General features: G+C 41.2%; 1 protein-coding gene across 5 annotated transcripts in view; it reads left to right on the top strand.

The window, feature by feature from the left end:
- PTPRM (protein tyrosine phosphatase receptor type M) overlaps positions 1-20,481 on the top strand; it is a 929,698-nt gene that overhangs the window by 569,426 nt on the left and 339,791 nt on the right. For all 5 annotated transcript variants that reach the window (XM_073550942.1, XM_073550938.1, XM_073550940.1 and 2 more), the window contains exons 12-13: positions 18,142-18,415; positions 18,906-18,942. In XM_073550942.1, the coding sequence (XP_073407043.1) occupies positions 18,142-18,415; positions 18,906-18,942 (311 nt within the window). The remainder of the gene's footprint in view (positions 1-18,141; positions 18,416-18,905; positions 18,943-20,481) is intronic.

A 20,481-nucleotide genomic window follows, 5' to 3' on the forward strand; every position in this document is an offset into this window, starting at 1 on the left:
TCAGTCTAGTTGTGTTGCAGCAGGGAGACCTGTCAGTCTAGTTGTGTTGTGGCAGAGAGACCTGTCAGTCTAGTTGTGTTGAGGGGAGAGACCTGTCAGTCTAGTTGTGTTGCGGCAGGGAGACGTGTCAGTCTAGTTGTGTTGCGGCAGGGAGACCTACCAGAGAATATGGGAAGCAAGGTGTACCACAGTCCGCGCTGCTGAGTCCACAAAATCACCTGGGATGCAAGATGTTGTAACAAAGTACTTCTCTGGTAGTTTTTCCACATTGGAGTGGTCGGTGGAGGTCCTGCAGCAGCTGATACTGTGTTATGTCTTCAAGCCAGTTGTGGGTCACACAACTGGAATAGGTGAGTGGAACTGCATTACACCACTCACATCGTAGTGTCACTAGTGATAGGGCACTATTGCGCCTCTTGTTCCCCCACTCTTTTTGTATTGAGGCAGGGAGACCTGTCAGTCTAGTTGTGTTGAGGGAAGAGACCTGTCAGTCTAGTTGTATTGCGGCAGGGAGACATGTCAGTCTAGTTGTGTTGCAGCAGGGAGACCTGTCAGTCTAGTTGTGTTGTGGCAGGGAGACCTGTCAGTCTAGTTGTGTTGAGGGAAGAGACCTGTCAGTCTAGTTGTATTGCGGCAGGGAGACCTCTCAGTCTAGTTGTGTTGCGGTGGGGAGACCTGTCAGTCTAGTTGTGTTGAGTGAAGAGACCTGTCAGTCTAGTTGTGTTGCGGCAGGGAGACCTGTCAGTCTAGTTGTGTTGAGGGAAGAGACCTGTCAGTCTAGTTGTATTGTGGCAGGGAGACCTGTCAGTCTAGTTGTGTTGCGGCAGGGAGACCTGTCAGTCCAGTTGTGTTGCGGCAGGGAGACCTGTCAGTCTAGTTGTGTTGAGGGAAGAGACCTGTCAGTCTAGTTGTATTGCGGCAGAGAGACCTGTCAGTCTAGTTGTGTTGCGGTGGGGAGACCTGTCAGTCTAGTTGTGTTGCGGTGGGGAGACCTGTCAGTCTAGTTGTGTTGAGGGAAGAGACCTGTCAGTCTAGTTGTGTTGCGGCAGGGAGACCTGTCAGTCTAGTTGTATTGCGGCAGGGAGACCTGTCAGTCTAGTTGTATTGCGGCAGGGAGACCTGTCAATCTAGTTGTGTTGCGGTGGGGAGACCTGTCAGTCTAGTTGTGTTGTGGCAGGGAGACCTGTCAGTCTAGTTGTGTTGAGGGAAGAGACCTGTCAGTCTAGTTGTATTGCGGCAGGGAGACCTGTCAGTCTAGTTGTGTTGCGGTGGGGAGACCTGTCAGTCTAGTTGTGTTGAGGGAACAGACCTGTCAGTCCAGTTGTGTTGCGGCAGGGAGACCTGTCAGTCTAGTTGTGTTGCGGCAGGGAGACCTGTCAGTCTAGTTGTGTTGTTGTGGGGAGAAGCCGCCAGGTCTCTTGGCTATTCGTTGTAGTCGTTTAATCTTTGGCCTTTCAAACTACAGCACTTGAGAGTAAAACATTCACTGCTGCAATAATGCAGCCAGAGTCTGATTCATGTTACCTGCTGTTCCAGAAGCCTGAATCTCCTGTTGGGTTCCCCTTATAGCCACGTAAAGCCATTGAACTTGTTACGTTAGGTGTGAAATTACACTTTTCAGCATTACGATATTTATTTATTTTACTCATTTATATGGCGCCATTAATTCCACAGCGCTTTACAGACATTATTGACACTGTCCCCATTGAGGCTCACAATCTACATTCCCTATCAGTTGTGTCTTTGGAATGTGGGAGGAAACCGAACCCCGAGGAAACCCACGCAAACATGGGGAGAACATACAAACTTCTTGCAGATGTTGTCTTTGGTGGGATTTGAACCCAGGACCCCAACGCTGCAATGCTAACCACTGAGCCACTGTGCCACCCTTATAAAGTTCAGCAATATCTCGCTGAACTTTATTATGTGTGTTAGGTTAAGAACTGCTACATCTGTATGTAACCTAAGAGCTTAAGGTGCTACCAATAGTCTCCATACAATAGATCACAGTGTTTGTATAACCATGCTCAGCCTTGTGCCTCCACAATAATGTCAGCCACAGTGTCTGTCATAGGGTCACCCACATTGTTTGCAAAATATTCTGTAATAGTATCACCCACAGTAACCCTGTAATGATAGCAAGCGTAGTGCTGTCAGAAAGTATCAGTCAGAAGTACCCTATAACGGTGCTCATCGTACTGTTCTGTAATAGTGTCAGCCAAATTACACTTGTTACAATGAAACATGAAGTTGGTAGCAAAGTACTGTGTCGATCACAAAGATGGACAGAGTCATTTGTATTGCATAGATAATTGTCTGTTAGGAAATTATAAACCAGTTTTACCTAAAGTGAAGTATTTGTCTCGTATGATTAATTGCTCGTATCATTAATTGCTGGCACAGATCTCTATGATTGTCGCTGTCAAATTATAACACAGAAATAAATCATATTTACTGACACTAGTCAAAAGTAGTCATATGCCGTCTGGGTTTTTTATGATGGAATGATAGTCCATATCAACCAAACAAGTTCTAGTCAATTTAATTAACTTTAGTTGAAAAACTTTAAACTCCTGCATTTCTGGTAAAGGACACATAGGTAGTTAGTTGTCACATCTATATCTTTGTTAAAATAACTTAAAGCTATTATCATATTTTTTCCAAATTTTAGGTTTTCTTAATGTTAAAAAATGACCTGTGTCATTAAAGAAGCACTCCTGTATTTTTTCTTGCTCTCTAAACCTGTGTAAATGTTAGTGTAGTATAGAGTCTGTGCTAATCAACTCACTGATTGCCGTCTTCTCCGGTATCCAGCGCCGTTCCGCTCCTCTACTGAGTCACGTGAGACTACGGATCACACGGGGCTTTGAATGAGCTGGAAATGGCTTTTAAAATGTAAGCTTGTGGAGCGCCAGAGCAAGACTCCATATACTTAGATTGTAAAAGAGACTTCCAGCTCATGTATAAACCCCAGTGTGATTTGAAGAGACTGAATTGCCATCACATGACTCAGAAGAGGAGCATAGCGGCACTTTATACTGAAGAATGTGGCAAGCGGTGAGTATATTAACCCATTAACAATACATTAAAAGAACATTTACATAGGTTTAGGGAATAAAAAATAATAACATACAATAAGTGCTTCTTTAGGTGTGTGTTATTAATAGCATTGTTGTGTGAGAGGGTGTTAAAGCACGCCGGTGTACCTATGATTTTAGTATAAACTATCCTGCCTGAATACATGAGGGGAGCAGTAATACTGGCTATTATGTGACATTTTACATTTTATGTACTCATTCCTTCTAATCACAAATCTCTAATTGACAGTTTTCCCTGAGTTCAACTCAAGAGTGGGCAGATACTAGTTGTTATTATGTCACCCATGCAGCATACATAGAGAAGAGGAGATTCTGCTCAATGGCTCTGTATCAACAGCATGGGGGACATTATTCATCCAGCAATACTGAGCAGTGCATCTGTGAGTCCAGCTTACTAGATTTTTCAGCAGCACTACCTGTGTATATCTCTCTGCCTCATTCTCACTACAGCAGTTCCTTTCTTCTCCTTTTCATTCCCACTGTCTGAGCTGTGAGTTGCAACATGTACCCTTATCTCTCTGTACATCAACTGGCGTGTTCTGTAAAATCATGGCAAAAAAAGAATGAAATGGTCAGCAGCGATGGACACCATTTCCTTCTTTTTTGCCTTGCTGACTGTGTCCTAGCCTGAATGGCTCTGTGCGGATGATTCCAGCTAATGAGGTGCATTGCGATACGGTGAGCTGACTTTTTTTGCTCCCTCTCCCCATTCTATATATTTCTGTAAAATCATGTTTTATTAAATGCAGTTTTTCCTCAACCCCAGTTATGTTTTATGTTCCTAAAACCACCTTTTTGAAAAACCGTGGAAGGCTATGTGCGCACGTAGATTTTTTTTTCCGCGCGGATTTGGAAAAATCCGCAGGTAAAATCTCAGGTCAAAAGACCTGATGTTTACCGGCGGATTAGGCTGCGGTTTAGCCCTGCGGTTTCACACCTCTACAATGGAGAAGGTGTGAAACCGCAGCGGAATCCGCACAAAGAATTGACATACTGCAGATTTGAACCTGCAGCAAATCCGCGCGGAAAAATCCACAGCATGTGCACAGCGTTTTACAGTTTACCATTGAAAACAATGGTACTGTACAACGCACCTAAATCTGCTGCAGACCCGCAGAGCCTGAAACGCCGCGGATCCGCAGCAGAATCCGCACCGTGTGCACATAGCCATAGGCTTTTTTACATATTTTGTTTCCTTTCTTCACTGTTGTCAGTTGACGCTGGAAGAATTGAGCAAAATGGCAGCAGATACTTGGAACTTCTACAGCAAAACTTGAAATTGTGGTTGCCTGATCCAAGAACATTATCATATAAGTCATGTATGGTCTAGCCCACAGGTCAGCAACCTGCGGCACTCCGGCACTTGCATCTGTGGTTGCCAACATTCTGGGATATGGAGGGAGTGACTCTTCTTACTGACCTCTGCACTATCCAATACAATCTTCCCGTAGTTTGAAACGGTTATGCTTTCTTCGAGTTTGATCTTGACATTTGTCATTTCTGCAGCCATCTGTTTTATACATTGAAGATGGTGTGAAGCCAATGGGGTATTTTCACGCATTGAATTACAGGGTTGTGTTTTTCAATATATTTATATATTATCTCTGATTTGGACGTTAGGAATTATTTGCAATCACTTAGTTTACTTTTCACTGTTGTTTTGCTTTTTGTAAGATAGCTGAAATTTTCGTGCAAATTTGAAATAAAATAAGCTAATCAATGTGCAAAGGATTTTAGGTTTTAAAAAAACGCAAATCCAGATTATCTCCAGTGTCCTCATTTTAGCAATAAACTAGAGAATTTTCTTCAAGCGGCGCCCTGGCACAGGAGGTAATCATGTGTTAATTTACATCAGGTAGCCGGCGCTGGGTGGAAATTAGACAGGCGATGGGATTTAGTTATTTTTCATTAGCACTTGGACTGTGATAAAGGAGAACAGAAAAGAGCTGCTTGACCTTTAAGTGCTTAAATTATTAAAGAGCAAATAGATTTGAGGTCTGGTTACTCGCTAATCTAATTTGTCTTGTGGTGAAAAGATGAAAAGACATTTTGGGTTTGAAATATCTCCAGTCAACTTTCTTTTTTTCTTTAACGCATCTGGAGACAAATAGATGGCAGAAATTTCCTTCCAGAGGTCAGGTCTATGGTGACCCGCTGATACCTTCCTAGGAGAATCGCGTGACGGGCAGGAAAACCAGTGAAAGACATTTATTATACCGGCCCGCCAATGATACTATTGGGACGAATGTGTTTAGATCGCTTACTATTAATGCTGATGCAGATACATTGTTTGATTCTTCATGTGAAAAAAAAAAAAATAAAACATGATCTTTTTTAAGATTAATTCAAATGTATTCCTGAAAATCAATCTCCCGTGTTATAAATAATCAATTGCGCTGCCACATTTCACAGGAATTCATGCATATTCTTCGAAATCAATCTCAAGTGAAGTAAATGATCAAACCCATTGTCGTTCCCTTGTCTCTCAAGCTGGAAAATCTCTCTGCAGTCAGAGACTTTACTGACAGAGAAAATGGCAGCATTCACCTAAATCATGGATTATTTTACATTTTTTTGGTGTTTCTTTAATATAAATTAATAAACTATGTCACCCAGAGGAGTGCTCTGCAATACCTGCTGGTCCCAATTGCACAACACTGCTTCTACCACCAGTGTCGGACTGGGGTGCCAAGGGCCCACCAGTAACCAACTCCAGGGTGCCACTTTTCACCTATATGCAAATGTGACCTTATCCTCAATCACAAATGTATGTAACAATGAACAGGGTAGATTGTTAATGAATAAGATGCTGACTTTATCTGTACACAGTGATTCAAGTATATAGTGCCAAATATTGCTCATGCAAGAGACTGATGTCCCACTCTTGCACAGGGGCCCACCGGAGGATTCTCCTGTTCTACTGTGGGCCAGTCCACGCCTGCCTACCACCCAGCCAGGACACTATAAACCATTTACTTTACATTATTTTAAAATAAGGGTTGCCAACCAGAAGTTCCTGAACAGACAGTATAAATAAGACACTTTTGTTCTCTCTAAACTTTTTTTTTTAAATACCTGTAATTATTATAATTTTACCCAGACTGTTACGAATGGTTCATATCAGAATTACAGGCAGTAGACATGTGTCACTTACAATCTTAATCACTTGATATGGTTTTCTAATATGTCCGTAAAAAATATTAGCTGTCCAGGATTTTTTGATAAGCTGCCAAAAAAAATAAAAAAATCAAATCGACTACCTATGGCCAATAGACTAATACATTTACATAAGGCCATGAAATGCTCACCTGTCACGTATCGTCCAGCGGATGGTTTTGCCCAACTTTGTAGTGGCGGGCTATGCTAATGTGTCTGGCAGAAAAGACTGACTTCCATGGAAAGGGGTTCAAGCAGAATCAAACGTTTCATATTTTAGTCAGTTGTAGTAATTCAACTGAATTTTTTTCAGCTATTCATATTAAACCATCTGATGGAGTGCTCAGATGGGAGCAGAGATAAGCAGCCATGTTTTTTTTATCTAGTAGAATCTCTTTAATGGCAATCAGTCACCAGAGCAGCATGGTGTTTTGACAGAAACCCTGATTCCAGTGCTTTAGCACTTACTTTATTGGTTGCTATAGTTTTGATAAAATCCCTGTTTTGTCTGCTGCAGATCTAGCAGTTCTCTGAATGCTGAGCTCCGTATAACCCGCCCACACCACTGATTGGCAGCTGTTTGTGTACAGGGGGAAGCTGCCAATCAGTGGTGGGGGTTCACAGAGCTCATGAATATGGAGGACAACATGACAGAGTGTCTACTGTTGTGAACACTCTTGATCTGACTTCTGAGTTTGGGCTCCCTCTGGTGGTTGCTGTGGGTAGTGGAGCTGGTCGGGTTGACAGAGGTCAATCACCTGAAGACGATGAGTGGAAGTCAGGTGTTACAGACTGGGAGGATTTAAGTGAGCAAGCTTCCCTCAGTTGCTGCTGGTGGTTTGGTTTTCTTCCTGTGCATCTTGAAGTCCGCTTGTCCCCTGCTTGGTCCTGCATTGTTCAGATAAGTTATTTGTTTGCTGGAACCTTTTTGCATTTGATCCAGTTTTGCCTTTCTCTGCTTTCTGCTTTGCTGTGTGGGTTCGGCGTTGTTCCCTGCTGGGACCAGTGCTGGACCCTGTTCCATATGCCACAGCTTATATCAGTCTGTTCAGTATTGCTAGTCCCCTGTTATATCAGTATCTTTTGTTTTGCTTCCAGTTCACACCAGAATGCTGATCTAGTGGGGGAGAGGTCGTGTGGCCTCAGTGTTTTTGCAGATCAGACGTGTTGGATTTTTTTAGGGTTTTTTGTGTGATTGCAGACAGTATCTTTCCTCTCCTGTGCTATCTAGACAGTTTGGGCCCCATCATTTGCTTACTCTATTTTCTGCCTGTGTTTGTGCCTCATCTTGTCTCACCGGCACTATATGTTTGGGGGCTATCTATCCCTTTGGGGTTCTACTCCGGGGCAGTTTAGCTTTCCCCTTTCTTGCTTTAGGCTTAGTTAACTCTTTGGCTGTGCCGAGGCGTCTAGGGCATCGTAAGTACGTCCCACGGCTAATTCTAGTTGTGTTGTTAGGTTTAGGAGTCTGCAATCCACTAAGTTACCAACCTTTCTGGTTTTCTGGTTGCATAGCTTATTTCCCAGCTATCCTCCTCGGTGACCTAATCATAACAGTCTACTAGTCCTCCAGTGATAATCTCCTGCTATCAAAAGTACAGCAAGCATCCCAGTAACTGACACATAGCTGGAATCAGCATCTCTATCTCTACATTATAGTGCTCTCAGATTAGGTGGCAAAAACTTGGTGACAGATTCCCTTTAAGTAATAGGAAAATAGGAGGAAAACAGCTCCAACTGCAGCATGACGCTTTTGTTATCCAGCGGTACATTCATTAACTGAATATATGGTATGCTGCACTAATAAACCTGGTGTGTTCTGCACTGGGGGACAGACCAGCTTATACAATATTAATAATACTCCTTTTCTACTTTTTTTCAATTCATATTTTCATTGCTTTGAAGTGTCAAACAAAGTTAAGAGATACATTGAACACTCACCCACATTTCTATGTCCCAAATGTATGTGTTACTTATTTAACATGCAAAACACTTTGCTCTCCTTGCTGACCTTAATGTGCTATATCATATAGTTTCCGGCACCACTTAAGAGTTGCTGCAGAACCTAAAATGTCATTTTCTTGATATCAAATTTACATACTTCATGAAAGAACACCCAAGGGTTGTGCGCGAATTAACATTTCTAGCAAAGCTGTGCCCTGGAACCAGCTGCAAGGTACCTCTGTTTACAGTGCAAGTATATACGTTTCAGATTTTTTCATATTAGACACAAGATTTTGCACTCAGGAGCTTCTTTTTCAGGCGTTGTTTCACGGCTCCTAAGACCCTAAAGGCCTCATAGCCTAGCAGATATTTAACTAGCTCTATTTTCTTTGGTTATAAAAATACACTACAGACCTTGCCTATAGCTGCCATCTTTTCCATATTCATTCATTTATTTAGTAACACAGGATATCATTTGAAAGATGCACAATGTATAGAATTTGAATGTTTGTTTTATTAATATCCTCTAATAATATTTTATTAGGGACTATGGGATGGCGGCGGATATGTATGATGGGTATATAGGCACGGGACTATGGGATGGAGGATATGTATGATGGGTATATGGGCATGGGACTATGGGATGAAGGATGTGTGATGGGTATATGGGCACTCGACTATGGGATGGCGAATATGTATGATGGGTATATGGGCATGGGCCTATGGGATGGTGGATAATTATAATTTGTTATAACTAACCACAGTTAATTACTATGCCCGAGCAACGCCGGGCTCTTCAGCTAGTACCGTAAATACTCGAATATAAGCCGAGATTTTCAGCCCATTTTTTGGGGCTGATAGTCCCCCTCTCGGCTTATATTTGAGTCATATACACCGGGGGGGGTCAGGTCATACTTACCCATCCTGGCTCGGTCTCTTCAGCCCCCAGCTTCTCCGTGATGCGGTCACATGGTACCACTCATTACACTCATGGATATGCGCATATTCATGAGGTGTAATGAGCGGTACCACGTGACCGCTGAAGGCAGGAAGGGAGATCGCGGAGAAGCTGGGGGCTGCAGAGACCATGCCAGGACCGGTAAGTATAGCGACACTCACCTGACTGGATCCATCGCTGCTTGCTGCTGTCTGGCATGTCATCTGTCAGTGACGTTTAGACAGCAGAGGGCGCGGTGAAGTGGTTACTGCGCGCCGCGCCCCCTGCAGTCTGAACGTCACTGACAAATGACGTGCCAGACAGCAGCAAGCAGTGGCACCTGGCCCCAGTGACAGAGAGGTGATGTCATTTTTTTATTTTTAAATGCAGCAGCGGCAGCACATGGGGGCATAATCTATGGAGCATCTTATGGGGGCAGCACATGGGGCATAATCTATGGAGCATCTTATGGGGGCAGCATATGGGGGCATAATGTATGGAGCATTTTATGGGGGCAGCATATAGGGGTATAATCTATGGAGCATCTTATGGGGGCAGCATATAGGGGTATAATCTATGGAGCATCTTATAGGGGCAGCATATAGGGGCATAATCTATAGAGAATCTTATAGGGGCAGCATATTGGGGCATAATCTATGGAGCATCTTATGGGGCAGCATATAGGGTTATAATCTATGGAGCATCTTATGGGGGCAGCATATGGGGGAATAATCTATGGAGCATCTTATAGGGGCAAAATATATGGGCATAATCTATGGAACATCTTATGGGGGCAGCATATTGGGGCATAATCTATGGAGCATCTTATGGGGGCAGCATATGGAGGCATAATCTATGGAGCATCTTATGGGGGCAGCATATGGGGCCTATTCTATGGAGCATCTTATAGGGCCATAACCTTTATGGAGCAGCATATGGGGCATATTATTCTAGGGAGCATCTTATGGGGCCATTATTATCCTTTGTGCAGCATTATATGGGGTGTATTTTGTATGGAGCATCTTATGGAGCCATCATGAACTGTATGGAGCATTATATGGGGCTCCTGATTCAATATGGATATTCAAAAACATTTAACCTACTGATGTCTCAATTAATTTTACTTTTATTGGTATCTATTTTTATTTTTTAAATTTACAAGTAGCTGCTGCATTTTCAACCCTAGGCTTATACTCGAGTCAATAAGTTTTCCCTGTTTTTTGTGGCAAAATTAGGGGGGTCAGCTTATACTCAGGTCGGCTTATACTCGAGTATATACGGTATTTTGCATATTTTCTGCTGTTTATAATTTTGAGTATATTGATCTTTCTTTATCCTGGTCTTATTTAACTGCTACTAACTTAAGAGTAAAAAAACATAAGAACCTGTATGATAAAATGTAAATCTGACATCTGGCCCAAGACAACATCTACATATATTTTGTGCACAGTATGATTGTACTTATGAAAATTATAGCAGAAATATGCTCTAATCCATGTCTGGAGAACATTTCTCGCGTATGGAAGCTGAAAAAATTAATTTAAGAGGTTTCCCACTTCTCTGAACAATCCATTCTTAATCCTTTGTCTCCCCCTAGTAAAGTAATAACACCTTTACTTGTCTCCGGTGCCAGCGCCTTTTCAGTGGTGTCGGCACTTTCTCTCCTGGGGATCACATGACATTTTCATGTCATGTGATCCCTGCAGCCAATCAGTGATGGCTTCACTCTCCTACAGACAAATCACATACATGAGCTGAGAACTGCTGCTCTCTCACTTCCCCTACATAAATGCAATTCGTCTCAAGGCAGGGAGAGTGAAGCCACCAATGATTGGACTCGAGGATTACGTGACATAAAGGTGTCATGTGAACCCAGTGAGAGCCAATTCCATGGCATTGGCAGCAGAGGTGAGAATAGGCATTATTATTTTATAAGGGGGAAACATAGGGATTGAGAAGGGGGTTGTCCAAGTAGTGGACAACCCCTTTAAGAGTCTTGTGCCTAAGTGATTTTAGCACATCGCACTCCAGTGCACCCTGGATTAAGCATGGCATTTAGAACACCAGTCTTGATGAATTTCCCCCACATTAGGGGATCACACTCTCTTTACACCCTACACAATATGCTAGTGCTATGTAAGCAATGATGACATAGTTTGTTTTTTGAATCAGTAAAGCCAAGCAGTGATTAGTTATATGGGAATATCAATTAAGTGAAGTTAATAACAGAATAGTAACAGTGCCTCATTTATGATCAGAAAAATTGTTCCTATACTTTTAAAGAGGATCTGTCACCAAGGTTTTGACAACCAAAATAATGTAGGGGCAGATACTCTGAATCCAGTGATTTGTCACTTACTGAGATGCTTGTTGTAGTTTTGATAAAATACTGATTTGTCTGCAGGATATTAGTAAAAGTAGTAACACTTCTGCTGGGTAATCATCCATGTTCATGTGCTCTGTATAACTCCGTCCCCACCACTGAATGGCAGATTTCAGTGTATACGCAGTGTGCACACAAAGTTGTCACAGTGGTATGGGCCGGTTTAAACAGAGCTCAGCATTCAGAGAACTGCTACATCTGCAGCAGAGAAAACTGTGATTTTATCAAAACTGCAGCAAGCAGACCAGTAAGTGATACATTACTGAAATCACTGTCTCTGTTGTTCTCAGACGGGCTAGAAAAAACCTGTTAACAGATTCCATTTAAGGTGGAATTGCTCTTTATCATTCTATGATAGATATAATACTCCTATAGATTTCAGCACTTGTACATTTCTATTATGCAGGACAAGATAAGTATAGTTTTAGGCCTTTAATTTACCTATGTATCTACTTACACAAATGCATGAATTGGTAATAGCATCTCAACTACCTCTTTTGAGATACCCTTTGTGAGTATGTGAATGTCAGAGTTCAGGGCGCTCCAATAGTAACCCCTTTTCTCGGGACATTGTGTGCAGAATTTGCATGGCCTCATGTGATAATATATTCCCATGCAACAGCTACTGCAGTGTAAATGAGCCATTAACAGTAGCACCTGCTCTTGAAGAAAAAAACTGTTTGTAAGGGGCATGGGGAGTTGGATATGCTCTGATTGACATAGGGGCTGTTATAATAAATTACAGGAGCTATCTTTGATGACACAACACTTCTGACTGCTGATGGTGGGAGACCATCAAGCTCAGTAATGGTGGTAAACCAATCTTCTCTTGACTCCAAGAAAAGTAATAGACATAGGAAAAATGGCACTGCTTTGTATCTAAATTTATTTTCCTCCTTTCTCATGGAGGGAGTACCGTATAGTACCATACATACTGCTTAGATGTAGATTCATCTATCCATACATACAGATTATGCCCTGTCACTTTATGAGGTAATAACTCTGGAACGCTTCAACGGATCCCACTAATTCTGAGATCGTGTTTTCGTGACATATCATACTTCATGATAATGGTAAAATTTCTTCAATATAACTTGTGGGGTTTTTTTGTTTTTTTTTTAAATGGAAATTTGGCGAAAATTTGTAAAATTTTGCAAATTTCAAAAAGGGTGGTTTCACAAAAAATAGTTAATAAGTAACATTGCCCACATGTCAACTTTAGGGTGGTTTCACATTAGCGCTTTTTAAGCGCACGCACGGCCGGGGGTAGCTCCGCCCCCGAGCCGGCTCTCTGCCCGGCGTGCCCGCCCCTTGCTTGTAGCGCCGCCTCCTAGCGCACAGCGGCCCCTGCGATCGGCGCACCCTATCTTTAGCATAGGGTGCGCAGGCCGTGCGCTAGTTGCGCTTTGACCTGCGCTGCGCACTTTTGACGGTGCGCCGTGCGCGCCAAAATCAAACTTTTCGGATTTTGGCGCGCACGGCGCACCGTCAAAAGTGCGCAGCGCAGGTCAAAGCGCAACTAGCGCACGGCCTGCGCACGATCTGCGCACCCTATGCTAAAGATAGGGTGCGCCGATCGCAGGGGCCGCTGTGCGCTAGGAGGCGGCACTACAAGCAAGGGGCGGGCACGCCGGGCAGAGAGCCGGCTCGGGGGTGGAGCTACCCCCGGCCGTGCGTGCGCTTAAAAAGCGCTAATGTGAAACCACCCTTACATCAGCACAATTTTTGAACCAAATGTTTTTTTTTGTTAAGAAGTTATAAGGGTTAAAAGTTGACGAGCATTTCTCATTTTTACAACAAAATTTACAAAACCATTTTTTTAGAGACCACCTCACATTTGAAGTGACTTTAAGGGGTCTATATGAAAGAAGATACCCAAAAGTGACACCATTCTAGAAACTATACCCCTCAAGGTGCTCAAAACTGCATTCAAGAGGTTTATTACCCCTTCAGGTGATTCACAGGAATTTTTGGAATGTGGAAATAAAATTGATCATTTAACATTTTTTCACAAACAACTTACTTTAGACCCCAATTTTATTATTTTCACATGGGTAACAGGAAAAAATTAACAGCAGAATTTGTTGTGCAATTTCTCCTGAGCATGCTGATAACCCATATGTGAGGGAAACCACTGTTTGAGCACATAGCAGAGCTCGGAAGGGAAGGAGCTTCATTTGACTTTTTGAGTGTAAAATTTGCTGGAAAAATTAGCGGACGCCATGTCGCGTTTGGAGAGCGCCTGATGAGCCTAAATAATGAAAACCCCCAACAAGTGACCCCATTTTGGACACTATACCCCTCAAGGAATTTATTTAGATGTGTGGTGAGCACCTTGAACCCACAGGTGCTTCACAGAAGTTTATAACGTTGAGCTGTGAAAATAAAAAAATCACATGTTCCGCACAAAAATGTTATTTTAGCCCCAATTGTTTTTATTTTCACAAGAGTAACAGGAGAAATTTCACCACACAATACTACTACTGAGGCACAGTGCAAAGTTTAGAACGGAAGTAGCGTCATATTGGAGTGCAGATTTTGCTGGAATGGTTTGAGGGTGCCACGTCACATTGGCAGATCCCCTGATGTGCCAGAACAACAGAAACCCCCTATATGTAAACTCATTTTTCAAACTACATTCCCCAGTGAATTCATCTAGGGGTGCAATGATCATATTTTATACCATTGAGCAGTGAATGTATTCACATCTTCAGGTGTATATTAAAATTATGATAATAATTCAAGTATGAAGCACAGAAGTAGTGCGTTAACACCAGGCACAGTAGTTCAGCATATACCAGGTACCTAAATCTCTCAGGGGCACAATGTAAGCAACAACATTATCTAGGTCAAGGTAAGCATATAATATATTGGAAATGTGATGTTGATAAATCAGTGTCACACTGGGTTATCCAGAATATATTTCTATATGATAAAGTTGAAAAATTCACTTGTATAGGGAGGAATTTGTATAACCAACTTATAAAGCGCAAGTGCGGTAAATTCAGTATGGAGACCTGAGCTGGAAGGAAGGTAAGTATTTGGCCTGGGTAAGACAGTCTCAGTTGATTCTATGGAGAATGACATTATTTTATACCTTAGTTCAGTAATAGATAAATGTCAATAAATTCAAGGAAGGAGAAGGGAAGGAGGTGTTCCCCCAACCACATACAGAATGTACTTACAAAGTGACTGGTGCCTTACTTGTGTGTGCAGCGTGCTACCACCCCGACGCCGCCATTTCGCCTATGCTTTTTCACAAGGGGCTAAGGATAGGTCATCAATGGTAAAGTAGAGGACAACGTCTTTAAGTTCTTTCCTATTCACTTGTTTACAGGTCCATTGTAACAAAATAAGGACAGCGCTTCATCACATAACCCTGAAATGTTAAAGTGTTTCTTGTCTAAGGAGAACAATTTCTCTCCTATTACGGAACCTGATTAAATGTTCATTTGAAACATACATTACATGATTTAATGCGTTTCCTAACCTACTTTTTCAATTTATATTTATTTTATTCCTGTTGGAGTACCTCGGATAATTACTTTTCCCCCTGTTCGAGTACCTGAGATAATTACTTTTCACCTGAAATAATCTCTTGGAGACTTACTGCATTTGTAATGTTCTGTCAGGTCTCTACTAAAGTTTGGCTCCTATTTCCTAATCAGTGAAAATGAAGCTGCTTATTTAATGTTTGCTATTATTTTGTTGGATGTTGTGATTTGCAAGAAGAGAACAGCATTTTTCTATGAGAGGCATAATTTTGTCAAAAATGATGTGGCTATTTTTCATAGATTGTATCTACATTATTGTCAGGTGTACCCGAATAAGATCAATACTTGCTTTCAATATATAACCAGTACACCTGTTTGTATTGCAATGTATGTCTTTGAAGCTTTTAATAAAAAAGAGAATAAATTAATGAAAAAGTAAAAAAAACCTAGCAATAGGGATTCCAGAGATTCCAGTCACCACTTGGTCTTATATCTAGAAGCACCAGTGCTACATGTAATAATAGGAGCACTATGACAGATGTGTTGAGGCCTTAGTTACAATGTAAAAATTTAAAAAATGTAAAAAAAAAAAAGTTTTTTACTATGCAGATAAATAACTTTGTCTCATAAAAAAACATATTTTCAGAAGAAGCTATAAGCTATTATCTCCAAATACTGCCTATACTTGAATTGAATTAGGGCTAGAATAGAAGCATAGCACTTAGGTATACTATTATATTGAAAAAAATAATAATATTCAGTGAAAAATGTTAACATCCCAACATGAGGAACACAGCATTAGACAATTAGCTGATATTTTAACTTGTCATAATTTAATAAAACCTTCTTATCAGTTCTTAAAGAGTAAAAAATCAACAAGAACCCACAAGGGGCAGAATGATCCAATCAGGGTAACCCTATTACAGCAAGGATCCGATATAGAAATCCAAATGGAACTTTTAATAAGGTTAAAACTGAAGTTGAACCAACAATTTGCCACCGATAAAGACACAAAACATACAAAAGTGAACGAGTGCAGAAATAAAAACTGTACAGTCTCACCGTTTGTAGTCTTCTTAAGAGGCCGTCCATGTACTCAGAAGGGGGCATGGACAAACCGGCACCCTAATCTCCCTGTCGTGCCTCAAGCATGTCTACCGTCCTGGCAAAGAGACTACTCACGTGTGGTCTATCCCACTAGAATATAGACCCTCCCTTGGGTCTTGTCAGCTGGGCACTTCTCGCAACGTTTGAGTGGTCGGTAAGAGTTTCAGAACCCAGATTTCATCCCATCTGCTTGCAGCTAAAAGCAAATAACATGAAAGATTTGTAAATGCAGATAGGGTTCATCTGATGTGATAGTTGCAAGGCATTATGGGAAATTCTGTCATGCCTTAGGTCATATCAACTTCATGTGATAGATGCAATCTTCTACAATGTGTAAAAGGGCAGCAGCCATTTTTTGATAATTCACATAAATCAAATTCATCGGGACCTGCGAGATTCGTGAAATTTGACTCTAATTTGATTATTATTGAATCAATTTGCTCAACTCTAGTGCCTTTGTTATGAGCACAGTAAGGGTATTTATCATAAGAACTATGTGGCCATATTTTATGGTACGTTTTATTTGTTGATTTAGTATAAAGTGATCATTTTGTTGGAGATTTTGTGAGACTTATCTGTCCCAATAGTAAAAATAAAAAAAAATATTGAGATAGATAAGTCTCCCAAAAGCTTATGATTACATGTATATCAACAAGTGGATATTTCAGCACCATGGACAACAGTTAACTTAAAACCTATGAATTCCAGTCATCAAAGGTAAGTGTGATAACACGGTTATATCTCCGTGATCTGTAACTAGATTAATCCTCCAAAGCCAATTTGAAAAATAAATGTGAATTTCACTATTATTTACATTTGTCACCAAATGAGAACTGAAAATGTTAGAAAAGAAAAAGGAATAAATTCTCACCTCTTTTCATTATCTCTGGCCTATGTGAAAGAATGGTCATCATGTGACTTCTGTAATCAATCAGTGGCTGCAGCATGCCATACTGCTTGTATCACCATTCAGCTCTGGGAGCCGTGCTACTGGCATCAATGTTCAGCTATGGAAGCCATGATGCCAGGAGTACTGCACATGACCACTGGCCGCAGCAGTCAAGTGCCAGCCACTTGTAAATAAGGACTGGGATGATGTCATGTACAGTGTGAGAAAACTGAGTGCAGCACGAGTGGAAGAGGAGAAGGAAACCCAAACATTAGGGAAAGGGGGAGTGGAGACCCCTAGGCAGATCTAATAGCACCCTGCCTCCCCTACCATCCCTATTTTGGTTACACACCAATCGCCAAGCAGGAAACCTAAGCCCTGTATTTCCCTAGAGCTAGGACCTGAATAGGGAAGGGGGAAGAGCACTGGTTAGTCCCCACTGTACTCTAAAGAGACAGCAGACAACCAAGTGGGAAGCAACTTACCTTGAGCAGACTCAGAGAGGTAACACCATATGTCCTCCAACAGCACCAGAGAGGAAGTAAGCCAACGGCTATAGCTCCAAGCCTTCAAAAGGGGAAAATGTGAAAATCACCGGCGACTCCCTGAAGTAGACTGGGAGTCTATAAACACCCAGGTCCAGGTGTGTCAAATAGAGCCTGAGGGTGGTTGCCACTGGGTCCAAAAGTCAGAAGGATTAAGAAGGTGTCTGAAGATCCAAAGGCAGAGACCTTCTGCAGCCAGAGGCAGAGTGATTGTCTGTAGCATCTTACACACCCATGACAGATGACCACCGGAACCTCTGTACTGATCACGAGGGATGAAGGGTTGAGTAGTGTTTTATTTTAGTTGTTTCTAATATTTTCAGCAGATTATAAAAATGTTTAAAAAGGTGGATAATCCCTACAAGTCTTTTGTTCCTTTAACCAGTAACTATACATCTTATGTAGATTTTGTTGAGGAACTTTGTCTCATAGTTTTCTGCTCACGATTATTGTGCCAAAAAATAATGTGACAAATAATATTGAAGCATATAGTTAAAGTCTTTTCAAGTTTAGTCTTATTATAATCTAGCAAAAACTTGAATTATTTTAGTTTCATCATGATAAACAGGTTGTTTCTTTTTCTTGCAGTGTTTACCACATTATTGTTGAAGAAAAGAAATCTCGCAGAGTCAGAAAGACGTCAGAAATGCTAAAATGCTTTCCAGTTCCCATACATTACTTGAACGCCTCATTGCTGAATTCACAGTACTACTTTGCTGCAGAACTTCCTCCAAATCTTTTGTCGACTCCCATTATCTTCACAGTCGGTGACAATAAAACATATAATGGGTTCTGGAACGCTCCACTTCTGCCGCAGAAAAGCTACAGTATCTACTATCAAGCTGCCAGCAGAGCCAATGGGGTAAGATTGGGGTGGCTGGTGCAGGATTTCGTCACCTTACTGTCAAGATTCCTCAGGTTTTACCTTATATGGGAAAAACCTGGTGACAGGTTCCCTTTAATTTCCCTAGATGTGCCATACTTTCAGTATGTATCAGGCGATGTTCAAAAATTGTGCAAGCGAGGGGCATCAGCTATGATTTGGTCAGATTTAAAATGGTCTCTATTTATTTTCAAAATTAAATATGTATTTTTTCCTAGTGATGTTGTTTCCAAATATATTAGGCACTTTCCTGTAATAATTCGCTGAAAGGCCATAAAATCCAAAACACATCACAAAAAAAGAGTCCATGTTTCTAATAAATACATGGTCCAAATGGTAAGTGAGGCCTCTTTTCTTTTTCCTGAAATAAGACTACACAGAATGCATAAAATGGACAACATTTTTTTCTTCTGGTAAGGTAAATACTTCTTCAAAAACCCAAAAAGTTTTTTTTTTCCTTTTGTCACAGGAAACTAAAATTGACTGCGTGAGGATAGCCACAAAAGGTAAGTCAGAATATAGCGCTGTTACATATTGCTGAATTCTGTAGGCTTTATTCTGAGAATGCATGTAATGACTTTTAATAGGGCCTTAGACTGTCTAGCTAATATTTTTTTTTTAGAAATCGCAAATGAAACAAGTAGACATCAAGCAAACTAGTAGACATCCTCCTTACATCAATGTAAACACTCTAATTAACATCACACCTAATTTTAAAAGTGTATGGAGCAAGGTTGCACCCACTAGATGGGCCCTGGCCGGGAGTATGTAAAGCTAATATATACCCTCCGGTTTCCCCTCAGATACCGGCCAATACCCCCAGTGTGCACTGTGTGCTGAGGGATTCATAAGTCTGCAGTTACATAGAGTGACTGCAGACTTATCGATTTGGACTGGACAACCCCTTTTACGGCTTCCACCTTATTTCTCTTTAATAATTCCTGTAGTGATAGAGTGACCATGCGCAAAGAATCGAGCACTGCGTTTCTCCTCTCAAACAGAGAGATTGGCAACTTAACTTTTGATTGTTTGTGTGCAGGAAGAGCTGGCAATCACTATGTGTGGGCGAGAGAAGCAGGACTCACAATCTTTCTCTACGGGTCCTGGTAGCAGTAAACAGCCTTTTATGTGAAAACATCACATCATAAAAAATATATACAGCAGAGCTTGGCATTTCCCCATCTAATACTCGGATACAATAGCATAGGAAGTCTCACAGATCTGATTTTGGAGACATATCCTAGACACCATTTACCATATTATTTACCCTGTTCCGAACATAGTAAGACTGTTTACATAGCACTCAATATGTATAACTTAAAAATAACCATAGATGCCTGTTCACACAACATTGATCATATACAGGTGCATCTCACAAAATTAGAATATAATCAAAAAGTTAATTTATTTCAGTTCTTCAATACGAAAAGTGAAACTCCTATATTATATATAGTCATTACAAACAGAGTGATCTATTTCAAGTGTTTATTTCTGTTAATGTTGATGATTATGGATTACAGCCAGTGAAAACCCAAACGTCATTATCTCAGTAAATTAGAATACTTTATAACACAAGCTTGAAAAATGATTATTTTAAAATCCGAAATGTTGGCCTGCTGAAATGTATGTTCAGTAAATGCACTCAATACATGGTTGGGGCTCCTTTTTCATCAATTACTGCATCAATGCAGCGTGGCATGGAGGCGATCAGCCTGTGGCATTGCTGAGGTGTTATGGAAGCCCAGGTTGCTTTGATATCAGCATTCAGCTCGTCTGCATTCTTGGGTCTGGTGTCTCTCATCTTCCTCTCGACGATAGACCATAGATTCTCTCCGGAGTTAAGGTCAGGCAAGTTTGCTCGCCAATCAAGCACAGTGGCACTGTTCTTTTTAAACCAGAACTATTGGCAGTATGGACTGGTGCCACGTCCTGCTGGAGAATGAAATTTCCTTCTTCAATAATCTTTTCGGCAAAGGGAAGAATGAAATGGTCTAAAATATCCTGGTAGATGGTTGTTCTTACTTTGGTCTTGATAAAACACAGTG

Source organism: Dendrobates tinctorius, unplaced genomic scaffold, assembly GCF_039654945.1.
Source record: "Dendrobates tinctorius isolate UK_male_01 unplaced genomic scaffold, ASM3965494v1 ptg000171l, whole genome shotgun sequence".
NCBI lineage: Eukaryota > Metazoa > Chordata > Amphibia > Anura > Dendrobatidae > Dendrobates > Dendrobates tinctorius.